The sequence below is a fragment of the Candoia aspera genome, chromosome 1 (assembly GCF_035149785.1).
Source record: "Candoia aspera isolate rCanAsp1 chromosome 1, rCanAsp1.hap2, whole genome shotgun sequence".
In the NCBI taxonomy this organism is placed as follows: domain Eukaryota; kingdom Metazoa; phylum Chordata; class Lepidosauria; order Squamata; family Boidae; genus Candoia; species Candoia aspera.
Genome location: NC_086153.1, coordinates 297,439,674 through 297,465,297, shown reverse-complemented (window position 1 = coordinate 297,465,297; position 25,624 = coordinate 297,439,674). Strand labels below are relative to the sequence as shown.

Genomic DNA, 25,624 nt, shown 5'->3' with positions numbered 1-25,624 from the left:
CCTCACTCAGACTAAAGCTGTTTACATTTTTCAAACTATATAATAAAGCAAGCATAAGCATTTTAACTTTATATAAATCTTGGCCATTGCTATGAAGATAAACATCTTCCTAGCATCTTAGAAATAATCATTTTGAAGATTCTGTATGACTTTTGCAGGCCATGGGTTTTTCTCTAAGGCGCACAGCTCTAACTCTTTAGAGACTGGTTTGCTTTTCCCTGGAAAATCTACAATTCCTGTGAGAGTCAGAAAACCTTTAACTCCTGCCAATGTATTGCATCAATTTCTATTATTATTTACTATACTGAAGGAAGAAGTTAGAAATTCCCTAACTTTCCATATTTCTGAAATGCTGGTGGGTGCTGGCTAATGATAGACACTGTAAGGCAAGGGTGGGCAACCTGTGGCTGTAAAGCAACTCCAACTGTGTCACCAAATTTTGGCTATGTGATTGTCAAAAAGCAGTGGCACAGTTTGCTACTGTTTGGGAAACACGTAAGAGCTGTAGTGAAAGTCCTTAAATTAGCCCTTAGTAACACTAAAAAGGACATACTGTATCATGCACTGGACAAAATGCTACTGGTCTAAAAGTCTGCAAACTTTTGACATGTGGCTGTTCTTTTTCAGGCCCAATCACTATTTGCTTCTGTATCTATTGTATCTAGACTGCTGCCTTTTCATGTTCTCTACCTTTGTATGCAGTCTGATTATAGAGTAATACCTTTGCCATTTACACAAAGCAATGCAGCATTTTTTGAACTTTCACAAGAAACGTCCACAAGTGCTTATCGTTTTACTCTGCTTCATGATTGTATTACAATTGTCACACATCAAGATACTTTTTGTTTAAACTCCAGCTACATACTCTGCAATTGCAGGGTCTCCTTCCCTTTTTTTGGTCTTCGATTTGTCAGACTCTTCCAGACAAAACACTCAGGTTTTCCCCAGCAAGTTTTAAAAAGAGTCCCATTTAATTTTTGATCAAATTTCCCACAGTAAAACAAGCAATTGAACAGTTTTAGGATCTTAGTTCTGGAGGAGCATCTGGCTGCCGGGTAGGATGGCTGTTTTGAAATGCTTCCAATTCTAGGAGAGCCTTGTTGATTCTGCGTATTATGGGATAAGGAGTCATATCCACTTTAAATCTGGTAAGAGAAATTAATGATTAGGCACATCTGTGTTACTGTAAAACCAAGTCATTGTGCTTTAGATACACTTAAAGTCAGTAGGATGCAAAACAAAGATCTGTTACAATCTGTACACAAGAACATATTCTGCATGAAGCGATAATTGGCAATGAGAAGAAAAGTGAAGGATCAATGAAGGGAGACCAGTGAGGGACAGGAGGTGATACACTCTGAACCAAGACTGCCACATATATCATGGGTATTGCAGAAATGTAACAATGAAGAGACCCAACAGAATACAGTTACATCCCGATATCATGTCTGTAGCAGAGTTGGGTGAGGGACTATCTTTTGGTGATGGGATCGCAGTTTGATTTATTTTACTGGTCATTCTAATGGTGGGCAAGGCTGGAATGAGAAGGGGAGACACAAAGTATAAAACCAGAAATCCCTACTAGTGCGCATAATACCACACTGCTGGATTTAATGGTAAATGCACTACTGAAATTTCGCAGTACTATGAATGGGACTCCAAGGAATGCACAAGGGCACCATATGCTTCCCACTTGCTCCTTAGGATGATTAGAGAAGGCTGAATTGGAGATAGAATTACATTCTCTATCAAAAAAAAGGTAGAATAGACAGCTAAGGAGAAATATAAAATCTCTGCCTTGTTAATGGGGTTCCTCTGCCAGTCGAACTTAGACATCCTCTTGTGCAGAATGCAGACTAGGAATTCATATTTCCCTGAGAAGTCAGAGCTCTCTGTTTATACAAGTGCCAACAGATACCCCAGCCCCTTCCTTATTCATATAATAGAATTCTCTATTATATGAATACAGGAAGAACAGGAATGGATGTTTCCAAAATAGTGTAGAACAAGAATAGATGGGCATTCCTTTCACACCACCTAATGGGTAACAATCTGTCTCCTAAATCTCCTGAGAGTCAGAAAGAGGATCAAAGGCAACAAGGAGGAACCACGTTAATATACTCGCTGATAACTGAGGGTTAAGATTCACCTGGTTTCCAAATTTCTGTAACCCAACCCCTTTTTTTCTCTGCAATAAATCTGGCTAATGAGACTCTTGAGAATCTAGCCTTCTTGACTGTAACTGCTGTTAGTAGCTTGACATTCTGGGTTTAGAAAATTTCAGGCAATGAAAAAAGGCAAGGGCAGAACTGGAGGAGGAAGCTGAAGAAGCTGTGGACAGAGGCCGGGTAAAGAGGAGACCGACATTAGGGAATTTGCAAGAAAAATGGAAGTCCAGGTAAAAGGACGCAGGGCTCTTTGCTTCAAGAAAAGTGGGTGTTTTGGTAGAAAGACAGGATATATAGTAGATTGTTTCTTTTTCTGTGCACTGCTAAGGCAAGTTGAATGTTCTTATTTTTCTATGCATTTGGAAAATTAGATTTTACATCAGCCTTGAATCAAACCTCTAGTAATACATAATTTTTTAAAAATAATTTGTGTTATATGTATAACTTGTCCAGGAAGGGTGTGACTGTGCAAATGATAAAACAAGCATTGTGATATCACACACATGTATGAAACAGGAGGAGCACAAAGCACAATGCTCATTTAGTCATTTTGCTGAACATACTGGATCCTGCAGATGCTGATCTCATTCCTATCTCCTTATAGGAAACTTTCTATTGATTTTATTGTGGTCTGTCTAGACCATTTGTTTTGCATTTTCATCTAAATTTTCTGTTGTTGATCCTGATCAAGGCAACTTTGTAATCCCTTTCTACAACACTGAATGTATCCACTTTAAAGTTAATAGTTAAAAAGTGGGGTTATATTTTATCTCTCATTTTTTTAAAATAAAGTTTGATTTTGTTTATCTTGCGCGGGCAGGAAGGTGAAACCTCTGGTCACACACCTATGTACTACATGGCACTAAGGTAGCATTATTGAAATTATTTCTATTTTTTTCTTTAATTTTTAATTACCAGAAATGGCAGTCTAAAAGCCTGTCTCTCGCACATTGTGGAGAATAAAGAAGACGACCTTGATGGAGATATGCAGGAACTGTTACCTAGGCAAAGGGACTGAAACACTTTTTAAGCCCAGAACAATGAGATAGCATTCAGAAATGGCTGAGGCAGACCCTTCCCTAATTCACTGGACTGTGAAGGAGGAGGGGTGGGATAGGACAATTCTGTTGTTATAGCCAATCTCAGTAAAAGTAGCTTTAGCCTTTATCTGGAGTTGGTCAACTTAGCGAGGATAAGAGGAAGACATGAAATGTTCCCAGGAAGATAGGTGGTGGCGCTGGGAATTACCAAGCTCCTACCCCAAAGCAGGAAGTGAGAGCAGGGTATGAAGACCCAGACGACTTCTGGGAGTGGAATTTTGAGATTCCCCAGCCTTCTGCCCTATCGGTGCTGCTATTCTACTGTGCGCTAATTAACATTCTGCAGCCATTACATAACCAGCTACCCCATTAGACTGCAGATTAAGCAAGAAGTGATACATTGGACTATTGGTTGGGCATCACAGCAGTCATCCCGCTCAGAGCTTGTGGAACATTTTCCTTACCTCTCAGCATTGTATACCTGGGGGACCAAGCAAAGGTCTGCCATGGTCACCTAAAACAAAAAAACAAAAACAGAAATACAAATTCAGATGCTTTCTCCTGGAGCTAAAGACTTGTTATAGGTTCAACCCGGAGAGAACAGTACAACTTTTGTGATGTTATAGAAGTTAAAATTTTTTTTACTTGCCCTGGCACTAGTCAGCTGGCTTTGGACAAGTTTTTCTACATCTCTTTTACCAGTATATTACATTAAGAAGTAGTGACTGTCCTAGGTCAAGTAAAGCAATTAGCACATTTGGTATAAGTAAATACTGATAAAAAATACAGATTATGGGAAGATGACAGACCACTAATGATTTTTTTTAATTGTTATAAAACAAATTATCCAGAAGATGAAGGGTAATTCTTCACAACTAGTGTGATGTCATGAGTGAGGATGGCGAGCAGGGGGCTCCCATCCAGACTGTTAAGCGCATGTGTAGCACTGAGGAATTGGTCAGCCATTCAAAGAGACACAGATCGGGACCGCCTTAACCTTTGGGGTTTATATGTCTGGGTTTTTCCCACGCTTCAGTTTGTTAGGATTCCTGTTATGTACTAGCAATAAACATTAGAGACCAGTTCCTTGCCTCAGCGTGTTTCCTGGCTGTTAGGACAGATGATGTTGCCATGGAGGTTAGCTACAATTCTGTACTGCTTTGGGAGTTCAAATCATTAACTGCATTTGGAATGCAAATATATCAAATTTTGGATATAGTTTTATTAACTGACATATTTGCATCCCATTTTTCTTTTCCAGTTGGGGTTTCTAGTTCAGAAATAAACATGAACTGGAAGGTGCTGATTAAAAATAAAAGGAAATAAGAAAATAAACATTTAGGCAGGAAGCAATCTGCTGGAAAAAAAAAATACAAATCTCTGCTGATAAAATCAGAGCTATGGCTATTTCAGATTCTCATTATATGACATATGTGGACTCCAGAATTGTATGGAAGAAAAATATCTTGTTTATGATGGAGTCCCCATGTAGTATTACTCTACGTTTTTGGACCTATTTGAATATTAACACTTTTGTCTACTGCATTTTTTCATAATATTAATTTGGTTTTATTTGTTTGTATGGATTGTCATAATATCAAGTTTCAGTCCCTTAATTGGGACATCTGGTTCTTTCTTTCTACCTGTAATAATCATGAATATTATTAATACCCATTATTTGGCTTCAGGCTTTACTATGGGAGAGGCAGAACTAAGGAATACTAGAAGCTAATTGTTAGGGGTACATAATTCTTTGGGAGAAGACTCAAGGCACATAGTACCTTACTGTTTGAGCATGTCAGTTAGGAATCCCTATTCATTTAAAAAGAATTGGCAAGTATCTCTATTTGCCGAGCCCCTATGCAGTTCTCTTTAGCTTTTATTAGAGAAGCAAAAATAATTGTCCAATTACCACTATACATAAATGCTATAGAGTCTGTTCAAATATAAATTGACTTTGTGTTCTTGAGATTAAATAACATCATTGATAAAGCGACCAAATCTACAGTATGAATGTTAAGCTTATAGGGAAAGACAACTTAAGTCTCCCAAAGAAAAGTGTTTGTGAAGCAGTCTGTAAAGCCTTTTTAGCTGTATTTGCATTTTCACCAGGCTAGTATATTACTGAGCACGTTCAGTGTTGACCAAGTTGATTTTGTGCAAAAGAAGCAGAACATCAAAACATAGTGTGACGATTGCTTCACTTAATTTTCTTGTAGCCAATACTGGATAAAACAGTTATAACCTGGTCAGAGATCCCTTAAATGGCTGGGACATTAAGATGGTGAATGACAAAAAGGCAGACAGACTCTAAAGGTGACACCTTGGATAATACCATTTGTAATTGTAATTTTACTGGTAAGCAAAGATTATACTGTTCAGGGCTATCCGTCTTAAAAGGTGGTACTGTAATATAAGACGTCAGTACATCATTTACTTATATGATGTATGTTGGGCTGTTTCATACTGGATTTATTCATTGATGCCAAGATGCAGACCAATTATTTCTTCCTTTCATAGACAAATGAAATCTGGAATGCTCCCTAACACACTGATTATGCAAATATTACTAATTATGGGTTTCCTAGGCTCCTTTATCATCAGAAACCTATGATCTCAGCTTGTGATACCTCATCCCCAACACAGTAGCGGCCAGCTGTTTCCTGCAGGATCTGTTCCAAAGCTGTAGGAAGAGAATGTAAAACCACTGTTGGAAATCAGGAATGATTTAGGGCTTAAATAGACTGCTATTTACAGGATTCTAATATGAGTACAAGATAAACAGTATAAGGGAAAGAAAGAATTCCTACATATTTTTAAAATTTGTTATAGCATGTAAAAGTAAGACTTGGGCTGAAAAGTTTATTTGGATGGGGAAAAAACATACTGTGAACATATTCAAGGTAAGAATGGAAGAGAATCCCTTCTTGATCAGAGCAAAAATCTGTCTGGCTCAGCATTCTACACTTCCCCACTTCTGTTCCCCAGGCAGTGTTACTGAGCAGCATAATGCTTTTAACACTGGACACAACAAATACACAGCTCCCATAACTAAGAGCCACTGATACCCTCCATGAATTAGTCCTGTCTTTCAAAACCATCTAAGTTAGTGGCATCACTGCATTGTGTGGTAGTAACTGCCATAATTTATTATATGCTTATAAAGATGTATTTGCTTTTGTCAACTTTAACAATCAGATAGTTCCATTTCACTGGATGACTGCCTATTGGAGCAGAGAGATAGCTGTTCTAGAGACCTGATAACCATTTTTGTCTCCAGTACATAAAGTGGCATGGCACTGAAAAAGTGTCACTGCAGGAAAACTGCCCAAGGAAGTAATTGGAAAGGAAGTCATCCAGAGTATTAGGGGGAAAGGGTTAAATCTTTTATACCCTCCAATTCTTTCTGTTTGGGAAAATACTCCCATCACCTCCCTATCCCCTCATTTTGGAAATCATGTGAGAACGAGGGCTTGTGAATCCTCTTGTTAGCTGCTGAGCAACTAGCTGCTGACCTCAAACATGACTAGGCGCTCAGGCTTGTTTCTGAATCTGTTCATACTGACACTGAGCCCTACCCATGGGTGGTTACTGAACACATTGCTAGAGTCCTGATACAGAGTGGATTGTACCAGCAAACACGGAGGAACGTAAGAGCCTCTCTTCAACTGCAACCCTAACCCAATGTCAAGGAAACCAGAGCACCCATTTTCTTCTTGTTTTGTATTGAAGAGCAGCATATAGTTCACTTGAAGTATAACCCCATCTGCCATGCATTAAACCTCATCTGAAGCATAACCCATCTGCAGCCCACACAGTCCTTGCTACCATGACGTATCCTACCCCAACTATCTGCTTTAATACCTAAAATTTTGAATATTAAGGTTTCTTTTTCCTCACTTGTTTTCATTCAACCAGCAATAAGACCTTTACAGTATTCTCCATGAGTGTCACCAACCATCATTTGTGCTTGGTTTTGACAGTGCATTTTAAAGGTTGACTGAAAGATAAACTGTAAAACATGCAAAAACTTCCTGGAGATCTGTTCCCACTGATCTAGCAAAAGGGCTATGAGGAATATTCTATTTTAATTTCCCAGAAGCTCCCTAAAGGATTGCATTAGGTTAGTTGTTCTGCAGGGTCTCCTAGTCAAGACAGGCAAAAGGACAAGCTTCTCCAAAAAAAAAGCCTTTGTCATATTTGGAAATGACTTAAATCCAACTGAATATTTCATGCTGAAACTTACCTTTGAAGCCTCGAGAAATGATGTGTGGTGCCCAACCTAGTTTTTTCTCTCCCATCTGCTGCAGAACTTCCAGATTCTGAAAAATGTAAGCAGAGTCTGAGATACTGTATACTGCCTATATATAGATATAGGATATAGTTTTTCATTGAACCACTGTCAGGTCTTACTCCAGATAAACCTAATTTGCAGCAGCAAAAAGATAGCAAATACTGTTATTAAGGAAACAATCCATATTACAGTATATATTATGAATAGAGAACCTGTGACTTTCTAGGTGGACTTTGGCGAGATGGAGGGGCTGGCCTGACACCACAAGGGACTTGGGGGGTGGAATGGTTTTGGCAAGATACCCCATGGATTTTGATAATACAAGGACCCAACAGGTGTGGCAGACCCCAGCAGTGAGGAGAAGTGAGGGAGGGTGTGAAGAACTGGCCACTCCCCCAATCTACCTTAGAGGCGGCAGAGAATTTTTAGGGTCCCCTTGGTGTGAGTGGGGTACTCCCCTTCGGGTGTGAGAGATGTGGGGGGAGCCCAGGATTGTATGGTGTTTATGTAAGAGTACCTACCCCTAAGTGAGAGATAGGTGGGTAGGAATAGGTGGGGTGCACAGTGAGAGGGGGGGGGCACAGCGAGTGTATGTGTGGTGGTTAGGCCTGAACAGTGCTGAGAGTGGGAGCTCGTGTGCTGGGGGGGCCTGCCATCACTTGAGGTTGATTGTGTGCGGGAGGATGTGTGTGTGGGGGAGGGGACCCTTGTTTCAATCCAGGGTTTCCAGAGGTCCGGGAGGCAACTGGGCCTGGAAACTCTGGGGGCTATAGGGTGGGTTACCCTATTGAGGTGGTGATGGGCTGGGGATGTTATGACAGGAACTGGTGGGTAGGCCATCTTTAGGCACCTTTTTCCTTTGTGTAAAACCTATGAGCAGGGAATGTTTAATTTAATTTTCATTGATTTTACACAAACAACTGTACTAGAACAGAAAGATGGTTTCAAATAGGATCCTTCAATAAGATCACAATTTTCTCAATGCTTGATTCCATTTCTTCTCTAATACTCTGGATGGTGGGGATGGAGTATCTAAACACCATGATTAAAACTCAGTATGATAATAAAAGTTACCAATAATGCTATCCTCTCTGCACAGGAATGTCAATGTCAGAAATATTTTTTAAGTCAACAGTGTTAGAAAGAAAGACAGTTGGCACAGCAAGAATATGCTTGCCTGTAGTGGCTGAATTCCAGAAGCAATAAGATTTGAGATCATCCGGACCAGAGCTCTTTTCTTTGGATCCTGCGGAAGGAGCCTTGGGAGGGGCTGGGTGTCCTCCAGATACTCTATGATGGCTAGCTGAAATAGGCAGAGAGACAGTCATTCATTCATTCATTCATTCCTAATGCTGCCCACTTCCCAGTGGTACTGGGCAGTTTGCAGAGATTAAAACTGTTTGTTTATTTGCATGGCCTATAGGCCACATGAATCCACCAACCTTGAGCAGCACAGCTCTCTAATATGTAACTGGGTTTAAAACCATACAGTTCAAAGTAACGACAACCCCAGATATGCCATGTTCCTAAAAACCCAGGAGTCATGACCAAAATATTAATAACAACAACAACCACCAATCTATCAGTATGAGTCGTAGTCACAACAGTTCAGCCCCTTGACTTGGAAAAACAACCAGGTAATCACTATTTTAAAAAAATAAAAAAAGCAATAACAACAATATAAAAGAACAACAGTAAAAAGAGCAACCATACCAGGAGGAAACAGACTCAACTCGCATACTGTTCCAGCCCAGTGGCTGTGAGAAGAACCAAATTTGTAAGGCTGTCTAAAAGAATCGCAGGATCAGAGTCATCAGACCTTGGGGAAAATGTTATTCCAAAGGACAGATGTGGCAATAGAGAAGACATGGCTCTCAGGTCCTATAATATGACACTGTGCCAACCTGGGGAAAGGTGGTCCCAGAAATATCCAGGCCTTGTGCCATGTAGGGCTGCCCCTTCCAGCTCTGTGGATCCCAAGGAGCTCAAATGACAAAACTGAATGTGTTGCTATTTGAGGGGCAGCAGAACTGGAAGAAAATCAGCTTAGCTGTCCACTGGGGCCACTAATGTGAGAGCATGCCAAAGCAGGGATGGGCCAAAGGGATAACACACACAAAATGCAGTATATTTCCAACAGTGTCCTGTTAGAGAGTACGCAAACAAAAATGATGATGATGATAAAAACAATCAGGCTTCACATTGTTAGGAATTCCCTCTGTGTTCCCTCTTTATCTTGTACTCCGCCTGTTCTTTGTTTACCAGACGGCTAACCTCAAGGTCTTCCTCCTCGCCTTTCAGTCCTAGGCACGCATAAAAGGGAGATCTCTCTTCTTGGATCTCCTTCTAGGAGGATGTAGCCAGTTGGACACCAGGTTTTTCTGCCCACCCCACTTCCTGTATTTTATTTCCTATAAATGAGGCTTTTTTCCTCTTAAGAGTTACAAAACCTGTTTCTGGAGTCTTTGCACAGGTGGGGCCTTGTTCTCTAGGAATACAAAAGGCTTCCTCCAACAGAAACCACTTACAGTAAATGCTTAGGGTTAAAAAAAAAAGGAAAACTCTTCAGTAGCAGGGTTCTCTTTCTTTAACTTGGCTCTTCAGACTTCATTGTCTTACTAATCTACTGTGTATTCCTGTTCTTACTGCTATCTCAAAAATAGAGGCTACAAAGGCAGCAAGTCGACTGGCAGGAGGGGTAGAGTATTTTAAGTTGGTTTAGTTTTCTGCTGGCTGAAGGATAGGTGGACAGCACTGAGCCATGGAAAATGGGCCTACATTTGTTGGGCAGATTTCTACCAATAGGTAAGGCATTTCTAATATTTGTGGCTTAGCTTCCCAGGGCTCAAGGACAGTGACAATGACATCACCAGAGTGAGTAGGGTCAAAGTGTTTGGCTTTTGTTTGGGGGGTGCAGTTATATTAGGAAAATGCATTTTGCCCTTACATTTGAAGGAAAAAACCAAGAGCAGGAAAAACTGCATCACTCAAATTAGTGCTTCCCCCACCCCCACCTCAGCCCTATAATCAGGGAATCCTCTAGTGGCTGCAAAATGCTTGCTGGGAGCCACATACTGTCATTCAGTCATGGTTTCCAACCACAGTTGCTGGATTCACAGTAAGTTACAAACTGCATCATTACCTACGGTGTCATGTGAACTCATTCTAAAACACAAATTCCATTTCTGAAAACCATCAATGTGGAATCTTTTGATTTGACTCATACTAGAAACCATACTATATTGGATGAGATTTTCAAGCAACATTAGCATGGGATTTACTCACATGGCTAAGATGACCTTCCTGTCAAAAAACTGCAGTCTTGCATGGAGTGCAAAGTCCTCAGTGTAGCCAACAGAATCAAGTAAATAATTAACAGAAATTGCTCACTTACGGACTGGGAGAGGGTGATGCCATCGATTTTGATGACAGGAACTTGCTGCATTGGATTCACTTTTTGAAAGTCTGAAGTCATCTAGAGAGACAAGAATTCCTGAGGCCCTTGGATTCTTCACCTTAAGCCTAGCACAGCAAAACTTTCTAATCAAGGAAGTTCTTCCAAAAATGAGAGTTTAGTGGAGTATGGGATATTTTCACTCCATTAACAAAACCAAATATCTCCCCTTTCAGGATCACACTTGCACACAGTATCCGTTGATATGTATATTCTGCTGCATTCTCCATGGATAGATAATGATTCCTTCAAGACAAGCTCAATTCCTGGTGACTTCATAAACACTCCATGTTTATGTGTTGCTAACAACACTGAAGTGATTTGAGTTATTTTCTCCTGAGATGTTTTACAACTTCCTAGTCCAGCCATAGCTGCCACCTGCTTTAACCATAGCACTAGACCCTCAAACATTCCTATTGTAATGCAACACTCACATACTATACAGATACACACATACCAGTTAGTGGCTACATTTCTAATTTTGAGTTGTGGGTCTTGTTACACTTCCTGTAATGAAGCATTTTACCCATTGACCAATAGCAACTACACTGGGCATCATAAATAACAAAAATCTTTTACCACAAAAAGTAAACTGATGAGGATCAGGGATGACTAATCTGACTGAAGGACAAGAAATGGGTTCTGAACTCCAAATGTCAAATCAACTTGCTTTCAAAGACAAATCACATACTTACCTTTGAAAAGCAGAACAAAATACCCATTTCACAGAAGGCAAGCTGTAATCCTCAGGGAAATGCACACACAAAAGAACTGCAAATAAGCTGTCACTCCATTTGCCATGTATGTACAATTTCCATTCCCACTAGCACCATGTTTTGAACAGAATATCAGAAGCCACATTCCAAAAATAGGCAGGTCCAGGATCAATTTGGGGGAATAGTTTTGGGGATGATAAGGAACAGGTGTCTTAAGCACCCACAGAACTTTAGACTCCCATTTTATTTATTAAACTTTACAAAAACAACAACAACAACCCACCTCCCCCAAATCCCAGGAAGGACTTAAAGGTTGATCCTACCTACTGGGGAGGCACAAAAGGGATGCAAATGGGCCATCTTTTTCATACCCTTATCTTATGTATGCACACACACAAACACACAAAACCAGGCATCCCCCTTTTCACCTCCTGCTCCCTTTGACATGGTCTTCAGCATGTAACGTACTAGTGGAGAAGGCCCTGTGTCATCAGCACAAAACAGTCAACCAAGAATGGTTGATTTTATTTATCAGTTAACTTATTTATCACTGATTTTGATTCCTGGCCACTTAAAGAAAAGTTATTGAGTTATTGAAAAGCATCACAGGAGAACATTTACCTTGCACTTCTGATTGTAATGAGCAAAAAATGGGCTTCTGATTAAGATGAGAAGAGTGGGGCTGGATTAGACCAAACCCCATCTGGTATCTTCCTTCTCACAGTGGTTGACCAGATGCCTCAGAGAAGCCCATAAATAGGACATGAGAATAATTAACTTTTTCCTAAATCCCTCTTGAACTTCTCAGAAGTACATTAGGAAGGTTTATTTTGATCCTCTTTAAAGAACCTGAGATTTTAGTGGAGACAGTAAGTTCTTAAATAACAAAATTGCCATGGATAAAATGAGTCCTGTTCTCAGGAAACTGCCTGAGGGAAGAACCTGCCCATGTAGAACCAGGTATTGAAATCCAACCTCATTTTCTTTTGTATTGTAGAATGTATAATGATATTTGAGAACACTGGATCTTCCTCTCATAGTCAATTGCCCAGGCATTCAGATCTGTTTTATTTTCAATTACCTAAAGAAAATCAGGAGGACCCTGGTAGCACCTTTTCCAACTAATAATTTTATTAAATTATTTAATAAATTATTTAATTTTATTAAATTATTTTTTTTATTAAAATTTGTTAGTAGTAAAAGATGTTACCATGTTCCTTCTGGTTTTTTGCTATCATAGAGTAGCATGGCTCTCCTGTTACAATGTCTTCAATTACATGCTGTCAGATCAGAATGCCTTAGTTTTTAAATATGTCTCTAAATTCTATTACATTATTTATATAACTCAAACAGAGCAAACTGATAAGTAATAGAGTTATCTGCTAATTGATGTTATCTTCCTCTTTGCTTTATAGCAATTTTATAACTTTGTGATTTGCTAAACTTGTTTAAGTTAGCCAGGTGCCTTTTTATATTCTGTATTTTTAATCACTCTAATTAGCATAGCTTTTTTTAACTTCACTTTTATGTTATTACATTTACATAGTTTTCATATTATAGTATCTTGCTTTTACAGTTTTCTGGTTTTATAATATTTTGTCTAGTCATGTTTTACAGGTAAGACTGTCCTTATTGTATTGGTTCTAGATTTTGTTACATAGTGTTTTTGTTTTGGTCAATGACCAGAATAATGGGGATTTCCTTACCTGCTGCCCTCCATCCTTCACAAGATTTATGGATACTTGTTCATAGGCGATTCCCTTCAGAGCCAATGCTATCAGGGGAAAATTGAGTACAGTTACCTGTTGTTATACTGGGTTGTTTAAATTTTTAAACTTCTCTGTGACATTTTCTAAATTATAACCACACAAAATAAGTAAAATAATATTGCAATAATTCTTAACAAATCTGTAGCAATGAAAACCAGTACTTTGTTTCTGAGTAAAATGAATGGTGCAATGATTAAAGCAATAGTAGTTGTTTCCCATTTATTCTTAGCAGCTGGCCAAACTGAAAGATACCAGTTCTTGATAATGAACTGATCTGTACCCCATACTAAGCACAGTTTACTTAACTACAGTTATTCAGTGAGCCACTATTTGTGCCAGGCCAGCTTACTGAATAACCCATGTTTTACAAAACTGTAATGGCATCAGATAAATAATGGGCAGCTCCCAGACCCAGCCTGTTTTGGGGAGTTATCAGCGTCAGCTGGAATGTTTGGCCTCTGACAACTGATCAAAGATGCCAGAAGCTACCACTAGCCCTTCATGGAGAAGGGGAGCAATTCAATTCTGCTTAATCCACATGCAGTGTCTTAAACAAAAGTTAGGTCTTTGTTGAACACTGTCTTGCCAAGACTGAACCAGCCTGTCCAATAACGACACCCCAAGAAAATCTGCTTGGTCCTACTACCCAGGGGTTAGGAGGACATGGATGAGAAGGCTGTCCTTTTCAGCTGTGGCCCCCAACTTATGGGCTTCTTTACCTGCGGAGGTTCATGCAGCTCACCTCCCTCCTAGCGTTCCATAAGGTGGTTCAAAAAATTTTATTCTGCCATGCTTTCAATTTGAGCTGATTATCTTATGGCATATATCTTGGGTTGTGGTTTTTCCTCTAGATTTTGGTGTCTATTATTATTACAGCCTCTATGGATGGGGCAAGTTACCAAATCTGTAAAATAAATATCTGACTTTATATACGAACAGGCAAATAAGTGCAAGATCAAATGTAAATGCTGATATGATGCCCAGTTTGCCCTGAAGGTTATGGCCTAAATTCATCTGTCCCTATCTGTTTTCTTTCCAGATATGCTGGAACTTAAATTTGTATAATTCCCAGCCAGCACAACCAATAGGGTATATCTAGACAAAGGTTTCATTCTTTCTTCTGACTTTTTCCCCCATTATCTCACAATGTTTTAAAATGCTGAATCTGCACTATTTCATCTTGGTACTTAAAAACCTGAAACATCTTGTAATGCAATCATAAGCATTTGTTTGTAATATATATTCTGGCATGCTCCACCAGAAGGTACATGATAACAGATTAAAAACACTTTTTATTAAGAAACATGAATAGAAAATACATGTTTTGAGCAAATATGACATATTTAATATGACCCAGTTTGGTGTAGTCCTTGAGGCACCATGCCAGACATTGGGAGACTATGAGTTCTAGTCCTGTCTTAGGCACAAAGCCAGCTGATTGACCATGGGCCAGTCACTCTCTCAGCCCTAGGAAGAAGGCGGCAGTGGCAAACCACTTCCAAAATTCTTGCCAAGAAAACTGCAGAGACTACTCCAGGCAGTTGTCAGCAGTCAACACTGACTCAAAGGTACAAAATATATACAGGCTAACTTGGTTATATGGTGTAGCAATCTCACAGCTCAATCAGACCATTGGCTTATCTTGCTCAGTACATTGACCAGGTATTCTGCAGGTCCTGTCTGCCAAGGAGCTAGATTTGGTGAGACCCAGGAGATGAGCCTTTACTGCTGTGGCACCTGCCTTATGGAACATCATCCCCCACCTGAAGTGAGGTTGGCTCCATCCCTGTTAATTTTCTGGAAGTCCCTCAAAACTTGGTTATGCCATCAAGCCTGGGGGCCCCAAGGTACCAGTGAGTTGCTGAGGTGGCTCCACTGAGGTTAATATCTGCTGCCCTCATTTTGCCTTTTAATCATAATTTTTGATTCTCTGGATTTAATTGTTTTTATATTACCGTTTTATAGTTTTATTGTACACTGCCCAGAGTCACTTTTTTGTGAGATGGGCAGCTATATAAATATGATGAATGAATTCCAGTCAGGGCCGCAACTGGGGGGGGGGGGCAAGCGGGGCATGTGCCCTGGGCGCCGCGCTGGGGGGGGGGGCGCCAAAATGGGTGCAGAATCCATGTTTGCCCTGGGTGACACAGACCCTAGTTGTGGCCCTGATTCCAGTGACTTAAAACTTGGGGACCTTTTGCATGCATGCTGCAAGCTACCGCTGTCTCATAGATAAATAACCTCTCTTTTTTGCAGTGCAAGGCTATAGTTGTGGTCCAAAACATGCTAAATATTAAATGAACGCCCCAATGCTTACTTCCTGTTTAATGTTAACTGTTCACTGAGCATTCTATTTCTTCTTACACAAGCTTCTATCATGTTTCACAGTCAACAGCTGCTTGCACAATCAGGAGACGGGACCCTTCACACACATGGGGCCCTAGCCTTGCGAAAGGCCAGCAGGGTCAGGGCCATCCTAATCTCTGGAAGAAGAATGTTCCATAGGGCAGGTGCTACAGGAGAAAAGGTACAATCTTAACCTGTCCTTGCTTGCTTTGACAATATTCTTCGCAGCTATCTTTTTATGAGTATACCCACTTATTTGGTATCTTTCACCCTTATTTTTACAACAATTACTCTGTTATATTCTCTTTCATTTCATCATTCCATCAAGCATCCTTTTTCACAATTGCCATTTGTGTACCTCTGCATAAGTCTGTGGCACTTGGTAATACAATTTTTCTCCCACTGGGTTCCAAGCATCTTCTACATCCTCTTTCCTTGCATCCACTTTCCATCTAGTCTGCTAGAAGAGTAATCTAACAATTTTTCATACAAGATGTGTACTTCCTCTTCCTGCAGTTCTTCTTTCACTCTTCTTTAATTTCTGTTCACTATTTCTTTAACTGTAACTAACTGTTATTTCTTTAACTTCTTTTCACTAATTTTTTTTCATTAAAATCCACTCTTGACAGTACTAAGAGATGTTCTCATATTCAGAACCTCTTACCATTCTTGCATCCTGCACTAATTCTCTTTCATCATAAACAATCAAATCAATAAGCCTTTTAGATTTATTCCTTTGTCATGTAAATCCAAAATCTCTTGTTCCAAATACAGGTAATCCTTGCTTAACAACTGCAATTGGGACCAGAATTTTGGTCGCTGATGCATTTGTTATGTGAGGCATCACATGACCGGACCCAATTTTACGACCATTTTTACCACAGACATTAAGCGAATCACACAGTCATTAAGTAAATTGCAGCACTGTTAAGCATTGTTAAGCGAATCTATTGATTTGGCTTGTCACAAGCTGGCTGGGAAGATTGCAAATCGTGATCGTGTCACCACAGGATGCTGCAACTGGTCATAAAAGCGAGCTGGTTGCCAAGCGCCCAAACCGTGATCATGTGACCGCAGGAGTGGTGCGACGGTTATAACCTTGAGGATGGGTTGTAACTTTTTTAGCCCCATCGTATCTCCTAATCATCTTTAAGCAAGTAGTTGTTGAGCAAGGACTACTTGTAAAAAACATGTCACTGCTTTTTCTGTATATCCTGTAAAATTAAATAATTCTTGAAATTCCATTAGGTTCTGTTATCTAAATCCTACTAGCTAGCTAAAACCTAACTTGCGTATTGTACTTCAGTTGCCTTAACTTTTAAGCTTACTATTTACTAGGATGCCTTTAATCCCAGGACATACAGGGGGAAATGTAGCACCTGCAGACATCTGGACTGTGCAATATTTATGCTCAAACTACAATTCTAATTCATGTCAGAATCTCATTTTCTAAAAAAGGACCACCCAAAGAGAGAACGATCAGCCACCCACAAACCCTTCTGAAAGGTTTGAGAATGTTGGGAGAATGCCCTTCTGAAAGATTTGAGTTTCTAGGGGCTAATTGGGTTGATCTGCTGCACTAAAAAACACAAAAAGTGTTGTGGCACTTGAAAGATTAACACATTACGATAATATAAGCTTTTATGGACTTGAATGAACTTCATTAAATGCATGGAGACTGCATAGGTTAAAACAAAGGAGTATGTATCACAAACCTTTTTGGCTGCTTTTTACGTGGAATGCATGCCTATGTATTTTGTGCATATGGGATACTGCCTCCTCCATTGCTTACACACGCTGAGCAAATGTGGAATATACAACAGTTTGCATTCCGATTGCATACCATTCCCAACTTTTAACAGTGCTCTCCAGTTGTTTTGGACTACAGCTTCCAAAGTCCTTTGCTAGCCATTCTGGTTGGAACTGAAGTTGAAAGTTGAAGACTGAGACATCTAACAGGTAATGACTCAGGTTCTCTACTTCTATTCCAATGTAAAGAAGAGGCTTTCCCAATCCACACAAAACAGTGATTTTTTTCATTTATATCTTTGCCACTCTGTAATTTAGTCAATCATTGATTAGTTGATTAGCCGTATTTCAGTAAATAAAAATAAAAGTCTGAATTAGCAATATTCTTATACATAGAATTCAACAGTTATCCTTACCGATTCGCACTCTCCAGGAGCAGGAGCTTCGGAAGTAAGTGTAAAGAACTGGCTGCAGGAAAAAGAAAAAAAAGAAAGAAGCTGAAACCTGCAGTTGTAAGCTCACTAATTTCAAGCTTCAAACTGTATGTAATGTAAAAATCTTTTTGAAGGTTAAGATGTAGAGACTACCAGTCCTGGACAATCCAAACTATCACTAACTTGCAGCAAAGAGATTCAAAAAACTAATGCCTATCCGATTTTAGCAGCCCAGAATAATACTACTATTAAGATTGCATTGCAACTATTCATGCTGACTTGTTTAAAGTTGAGCTAACTCACAAAGGGCAGCTGAAATTAATTTTCTGAAGAATCTTCCACTATTGTTTTTTTAGCCAAATCTCCCATGAAATCTCCCATTTGACAGAAGATTATACACAGACAAGACTCTTCAGAGAGTTATGGCTACTGCTCTAAAACAGAGAAGTGTGAAAGTGTGTGAAAAAAACCTCCACAAATGCAATGGTAATGTGGCAGCTCCTGAGCTATATCATAAACCCACTTTGCTCTCACCTTTTTGGAAGCCTCCATGCTACGTATGCATACAGTATAGAGTATTCCTCAGACTGAAAGCCAGCTCAGATAGTCTTGGCTGGGGTGGGGAATGGGAGCTTCACTTGCAGCCAATCACAGCTGTCCAAGTGCAGAGCAGCAAAGAAATTACAACAGCTCATTCCTCTGAAGTTTTAATCTAAGACACTGAAAAAAGATAAGCGCCAATGCTATGTGTATTCTACTCAAAAGAAATGCAATTTTTTTTACAGAATTTGACAACAGTGCCTGCATTCCTAAGTATTTGCACTTCTTCCAGTTCCATACTTCAATTTTTACAAGATTCAAAGCATTCTGAAAAGGCCTGGAAAATGCAAAGCAGAAGGCACAAGAAAAGAACTGCTGGAGCAGAACAATTATCTGTCCGTTCCACCATTTTCTTTCTGCGCTGATCTCCAGAAGCAGAACTTGTGGGCTGTGTCCCCTTTCTCTTATTATTTTCCAGCAATTCTTACTGAGATGCATTAGGACCTGTCCCTTGTGCCTATTGCAGCATACATAAACACACTTCTTTAAAACCTTTGATCATTAAAAGGAAAATAGAAGCTCAAGTTACTGTGATTTAATTTCCCATCTGCTGCTGACTTTATGATATTCTTACTGGGAAATATAGCCTGTGGTTATGAGTGTTTAGAAATCATAATTATTAGTTAGCCACAATGTTGAAGTGTTTATATTGCTTGTTTGTTAGACAGAAAGCCATTTGGCTTAAGAAAGGACATTATGTCTCTTACCAGTGATCCCACCAGGAAACTGATAAAAAAAGGCACTAGAAGCCTCTGGCATGAATTATAGCTACCCTTTCTCAGCCAACGAGAAAAGCACAAAGATCCTTCATGGCAATTTCCAGTCACATCTGCATTTACTGCTTATCAACATCAGGGAAATACATCCTCTAGCCAATCAAAAAATTTACAAATTGCCAGTATCTAGTCTTAAAATGGTGGGGCGATGGCCCAAGATTGCTGGGAATCTTTATCATTTGGCTTCAAAACCTGATCCTTCAAATGCACAGTTCACATGATCTGCTTTGCTAAAAACCATGTTTCATACAACATGCTACACTAGACACCCCCCTCCAACCCATATTTTTTATATTAGTTGTTATTCTGCTGCAGTCATCAAGGACTCCTAGCAGTTAACATGATAAAATAACAAAATCTATCTATCTATCTCTAAAACTCTCATTGTGTTTATCTATTTGTCTGTACCCTCAAGTTAGCCCAAACAGTGCATTATACCACAACAATTTTTGAATCAAGGTACCTAAAAACTGCTAACTTGAAGAATGCATTAAAAAATCTGGGATCCATTACTCCTGAACAAGCACACCCCTCCCCACTTGTCATAGCCAGCTTCCACCTCAGCCATTTCTCTCAGGCCTTTGCCCTTTCCATTAGTTCTTTACTTCTGCATTCTGCATAATGTTGCAGAAGGGAAAGGGAATAGCACGATGGGTGCATAACTTTGCATTCAAGTCCACTTACCTTCTCTCCTCTCCCACCTGCTTTTGACACCAACTTTTCTCCAAGGTCTCTTAGTAGAGACAAAGAAAGCAGAGCCCCTCCTCCCCCATTTCACATGGGAAAGTCAAGAGTGTTTCTCCCTATACTGATTTACCTGCACTTTATTTTGGAGGTAGCAGTCCTCTTTTCCTCATTGCAAAATCTAAATAATAAGGGACATTATAAACTGGGCCTTTGCTCATATTTGCTAATTTTTGAGCATTTGTCAGGTACAATCACTTTCCTCCCTCCCCAAAGAAAGATCAGACCAGGCAGCAGCTGGTCAGTTTCAGTTCTCTGCTTTACAGAAGAGGGAGCCAGTCTGGTGTAGTGGTTAAGGCACTAGGCTAAAAGCCAGGAGACTGTGAGTTCTAGTCCTGCCTTAGGCATGACCTTGGGCCAGTCCCTCTCTCAGCCCTAGGAAGCAGGCATTGGCAAACCACTTCTGAAATCTTGCCAAAATAACTGCTGGTGCTTGTCCAGGCAGTCGCCACCAAGAATCAACACTGACTTGAGAGCATACAACGCATGCTACAAAACTACCTAATTGCACAACCACAGCAGGATCTGCTTCCCTCTTTTCTGTAGCTATTCCAGCCCTGGTAGCTTCCCATGGGTTTTTTCCCCCCCTTTCTTATGTGTCCATTTTACTTGGGAGATGTCCAAATTGGGTTTAGGAGGAGGGGCGGTCAACAGACCTGAAAAGTCCTGACCCACCTATTTGTGTTTCATTGGTCCACTGGTGGAGGTTTTCCTTGCTGGTTGCAGACACGATAAAGGAGGATGGCAGCAAAGCCAGAGAAGAAAACTCATAATCTTCCCTATACAGTAGCACACTCACAAACCAGGAATCCAGGGCAGAGCAGAGGCAGTAAAGGAATGATAGGGATGTCAACAGGTGAGATGGGTAATAAATTTTTGCTGGCATTGATTTGTGCCAATTCAAGGAGTGGATAGCACTTTACCTTCAGCAAAGGATCATTACCTTGTCGTGGTGCTGGAGCTTGAGCACCTCAATTATGCCATGAGCTAAACCGGGAAGGGCCACCCAAGATGGGAAGGTCATGACAGAGAGGTCAGACTAAATGCGAACCCTGGGGAAGGTAATGGCAACCCACCCCAGTATTCTTGCCGTGAAAACTAAATGGATCAGTACAACCACAGATATGTTGGTATACCATCGGAAGATGAGACCCCCAGGTCGGAAGATGGTCAAAATGCTACTGGGGAGGAACAGAGGATGAGTTCAACTAGCCCCAGACGTGATGACGCAGCTAGCTCAAAGCCGAAAGGACGGCTAGTGGCCGATGGTGCTGGTGGTGAATGGCGAATCCGATGTTCTAAGGATCAACACACCACTGGAAGCTGGAATGTAAGATCTATGAGCCAGGGCAAATTGGATGTGGTTATTGGTGAGATGTCAAGATTAAAGATAGACATTCTGGGTGTCAGTGAACTGAAATGGACTGGAATGGGCTACTTCACATCAAATGACCACCAAATCTACTACTGTGGATAAGAGGACCACAGAAGAAATGGAGTAGCCTTCATAATTAATAGTAAAGTGGCTAAAGCAGTGCTTGGATACAATCCAAAAAATGACAGAATGATCTCAATTCGTTATCAGAGCAAGCCATCTAACATCACAGTGATCCAAATATACGCCCCAACCACAGATGCTGAAGAAGCTGAAGTAGAGCAGTTCTATGAGGATCTGCAGCACCTACTGGACAACACACCTAAAAGAGATGTTATTTTCATCACGGGAGACTGGAATGCTAAGGTGGGCAGTCAAATGACACCTGGAATTACAGGTAAGCATGGCCTGGGTGAACAAAACGAAGCAGGACATAGGCTGATAGAATTTTGCCAAGACAACTCAATGTGCATAACGAACACTCTCTTCCAGCAACCTAAGAGACGGCTTTATACATGGACTTCCCCAGATGGACAACACCGAAACCAGATTGACTACATCCTTTGCAGCCAAAGGTGGCGGACATCTATACAGTCGGTAAAAACAAGACCTGGAGCTGACTGTAGTTCAGATCACGAACTTCTTCTTGCACAATTTAGGATCAGACTAAAGAGATTAGGGAAGACCCACAGATCAGCTAGATATGAGCTCACTAATATTCCTAAGGAATATGCAGTGGAGGTGAAGAATAGATTTAAGGGACTGGACTTAGTAGATAGGATCCCGGAAGAACTATGGATAGAAGTCCGCAACATTGTTCAAGAGGCGGCAACAAAATACATCTCAAAGAAAGAGAAAACCAAGAAGGCAAAATGGCTGTCTGCTGAGACACTAGAAGTAGCCCAAGAAAGAAGGAAAGCAAAAGGCAACAGTGATAGGGGGATGCCCAATTAAATGCAAAATTCCAGAGGTTAGCCAGAAGAGATAAGGAATTATCTTTAAACAAGCAATGCGCGGAAGTGGAAGAAGACAATAGAATAGGAAGGACAAGAGACCTCTTCCAGAAAATTAGAAACATTGGAGGTAAATTCCAGGCAAAAATGGGTATGATCAAAAACAAAGATGGCAAGGACCTAACAGAAGAAGAAGAGATCAAGAAAAGGTGGCAAGAATATACGGAAGACCTATATAGGAAGGATAACAATATCGGGGATAGCTTTGACGGTGTGGTCAGTGAGCTAGAGCCAGACATCCTGAAGAGTGAGGTTGAATGGGCCTTAAGAAGCATTGCTAATAACAAGGCAGTAGGAGACGACAGCATCCCAGCTGAACTGTTCAAAATCTTGCAAGATGATGCTATCAAGGTAATGCATGCTATATGCCAGCAAATTTGGAAAACACAAGAATGGCCATCAGACTGGAAAAAATCAACTTATATCCCCATACCAAAAAAGGGAAACACTAAAGAATGTTCAAACTATTGAACAGTGGCACTCATTTCACATGCCAGTAAGGTAATGCTCAAGATCCTGCAAGGTAGACTTCAGCAATTCATGGAGCAAGAATTGCCAGATGTACAAGCTGGGTTTAGAAAAGGCAGAGGAACTAGGGACCAAATTGCCAATATCCGATGGATAATGGAAAAAGCCAGGGAGTTTCAGAAAAACATCTATTTCTGTTTTATTGACTATTCTAAAGCCTTTGACTGTGTGGACCATAACAAATTGTGGCAAGTTCTTAGTGGTATGGGGATACCAAGTCATCTTGTCTGCCTCCTGAAGAATCTGTATAATGACCAAGTAGCAACAGTAAGAACAGACCACGGAACAACGGACTGGTTTAAGATAGGGAAAGGAGTACGGCAGGGCTGTATACTCTCACCCTACCTATTCAACTTGTACGCAGAACACATCATGCGACATGCTGGGCTTGAGGAATCCAAGGCTGGAGTTAAAATCGCTGGAAGAAACAATCTCAGATATGCAGATGATACCACTTTGATGGCTGAAAGCGAAGAGGAACTGAGGAGCCTTATGATGAAGGTGAAAGAAGAAAGTGCAAAAGCTGGCTTGCAGCTAAACCTCAAAAAAACCAAGATTATGGCAACCAGCTTGATTGATAACTGGCAAATAGAGGGAGAAAATGTAGAAGCAGTGAAAGACTTTGTATTTCTAGATGCGAAGATTACTGCAGATGCTGACTGCAGTCAGGAAATCAGAAGACGCTTAGTCCTTGGGAGAAGAGCAATGACAAATCTCGATAAAATAGTTAAGAGCAGAGACATCACACTGACAACAAAGGTCCGCATAGTTAAAGCAATGGTGTTCCCCGTAGTAACATATGGCTGTGAGAGCTGGACCATAAGGAAGGCTGAGAGAAGGAAGATCGATGCTTTGGAACTGTGGTGTTGGAGGAAAATTCTGAGAGTGCCTCGGACTGCAAGAAGATCAAACCAGTCCATACTCCAGGAAATAAAGTCAGACTGCTCACTTGAGGGAATGGTATTAAAGGCAAAAATGAAATACTTTGGCCACATAATGAGAAGACAGGACACCCTGGAGAAGATGCTGATGCTAGGGAGAGTGGAAGGAAAAAGGAAGAGGGACCGACCAAGGGCAAGTTGGATGGATGATATTGGGGAGCTGGGGGTCTTGACGACCGACAGGAAGTTCTGGCATGGGCTGGTCCATGAAGTCACGAAGAGTCGGAAGCAACTAAACGAATAAACAACAACATAGCACTTTACAGTGGAGAAAGACTGGACTCTAGGAATTGCATTTCCTAGAAGCTTATTTATTGCCCAAAACATGCTTCAGCCTCTGCCTTCAGATTTCAAACCCTCATTCAGCTGCATGGAAAAATTGGTCAGGTCCTAAGGGCCTTCAGAATCTGCATTAACCTCCTCTGGACAGTTTAACTATGACGACCCAGAGTCATTGTTTGAGATGGGCGGTGGAAAAACAAATGCGATAAATAAATAAATATTAGATATTTAAGTTAACTATTAGTTAACTATTAAACTGTTTAATTTATCTTAAATAGTTATTTAAGTTAACTATTAGTTAAATATTTAACCCTTTAAATTGGATAACCTAACTGGAGTCAGGACGTTAAAAGAAGTATTCACGATGACAGTAACAACCACGTTGTGTTCTTTTATCCGCATAGCTACCGGGGGAAGGAAGGTGGTAGGAACAAATACCTTCGCTAGCGCGGCACACATCCCGCGCTCTCCCCCTTGATGCGTCTCTCGCTGGGAAGAGGGAGCCAGGCGCCTTTAACAATGGGCGTGGGCTCCGCGTTCAAGAACAGCCCCCGCTGCCTCGCGTTCCTCGCTGGAATTTTAACGTTATCCAGCCATGGACTCTACGAATGACCCCATTCCGGCGATTTATTGGGATTGTGGGAGTTGTAGTTTCACTTCTCTTCTCCCCCCCCCCCCCGCTTCTCTCTGTAGTTTTGAAGCGCAAGATCAAGAATGAGTCAGGGTCTTTTTAATAGCTCATGTGCTTTGGACAGAAGTGTTATGTAACTTAAAATATGTATATTATAGCTTCAGTCTGAACATGGAAGTGAATATGTTATCATCTGGGAGTGCACGGCAACCTTTTTTCATTAGGCTGATGTAGTTTGAATGCTGTTATTTTTATTGATTCTCTGTAGTAGTATTCTTGTCATTAACCCCTTTCACTGTTAAGCAATGCACTTAATTTCATTAAACAGAATAAAGTTTGAGAGTCTTATTCTAGAAGAATTTGGCTGAGTGCACTGGTTCTTGGGACTGAGAAGTGTCTGGATTTAGAAGTGGGCAAAGGCTCCTGGTGAGCAGATCCTTCAAATAGTAGCCATATTCTTGTGAAATTCTAATTATGTAATTAGGTATCTTTCATATGAGCAAGCTTAAGGACACAAGAATGTTTGATTTTCATCAACAGAGAAGAAAATACCAATTTAAAAGTTGCTTCTATCAGATTTATTTCAAATCAAGCCCAGATATAAATACTAGATTTAGTATAATCTTGATAGCATGCAATATCATAGCTAGGCAAGGGAAAAAGAATGGGCAGGAGAACTCAAAATAAACAGTCAAAGGACTTGAAGGAGTTTGCAAGCACTTTTTCAGGCAAACAAATTTTATTTATTCAGACTTTCAGAAAGT

At 40.4% G+C, this 25,624-nt stretch overlaps 1 protein-coding gene across 2 annotated transcripts; it reads right to left on the bottom strand.

Moving 5' to 3' along the window:
* Positions 1–948: 948 nt before the first annotated feature.
* Positions 949–24,857, bottom strand: GSTZ1 (glutathione S-transferase zeta 1). Of its 2 annotated transcripts, XM_063290161.1 has the most exons (10): positions 24,668–24,856; positions 18,505–18,624; positions 17,953–18,004; positions 13,379–13,446; positions 10,897–10,977; positions 8,680–8,805; positions 7,455–7,530; positions 5,839–5,891; positions 3,673–3,722; positions 949–1,145 (listed from the first exon to the last, which is right to left on the bottom strand). In XM_063290161.1, the coding sequence occupies exons 2-10, from the start codon at positions 18,520–18,522 to the stop codon at positions 1,019–1,021; spliced, it is 651 nt and encodes a 216-aa protein (XP_063146231.1). In that variant the 5' UTR covers positions 18,523–18,624; positions 24,668–24,856; the 3' UTR covers positions 949–1,018. The 2 variants fall into 2 exon arrangements, with proteins under 2 accessions (XP_063146231.1, XP_063146230.1); XM_063290160.1 differs by lacking the exon at positions 18,505–18,624 and having other exon boundaries at positions 24,668–24,857.
* Positions 24,858–25,624: the final 767 nt, after the last annotated feature.

Excerpts from the sequence above, each read along its gene's own strand:
- GSTZ1 (XM_063290160.1), bottom strand. The coding sequence starts at position 24,688 with ATGTGTGCCGCGCTAGCGAAG. Across the intron at positions 8,806-10,896 it reads GCATCACCCTCTCCCAGTCC|CTAGCCATCATAGAGTATCT; the intron begins GTAAGTGAGCAA and ends TGCCTATTTCAG. Across the intron at positions 1,146-3,672 it reads CAGGTATACAATGCTGAGAG|ATTTAAAGTGGATATGACTC; the intron begins GTAAGGAAAATG and ends TTCTCTTACCAG.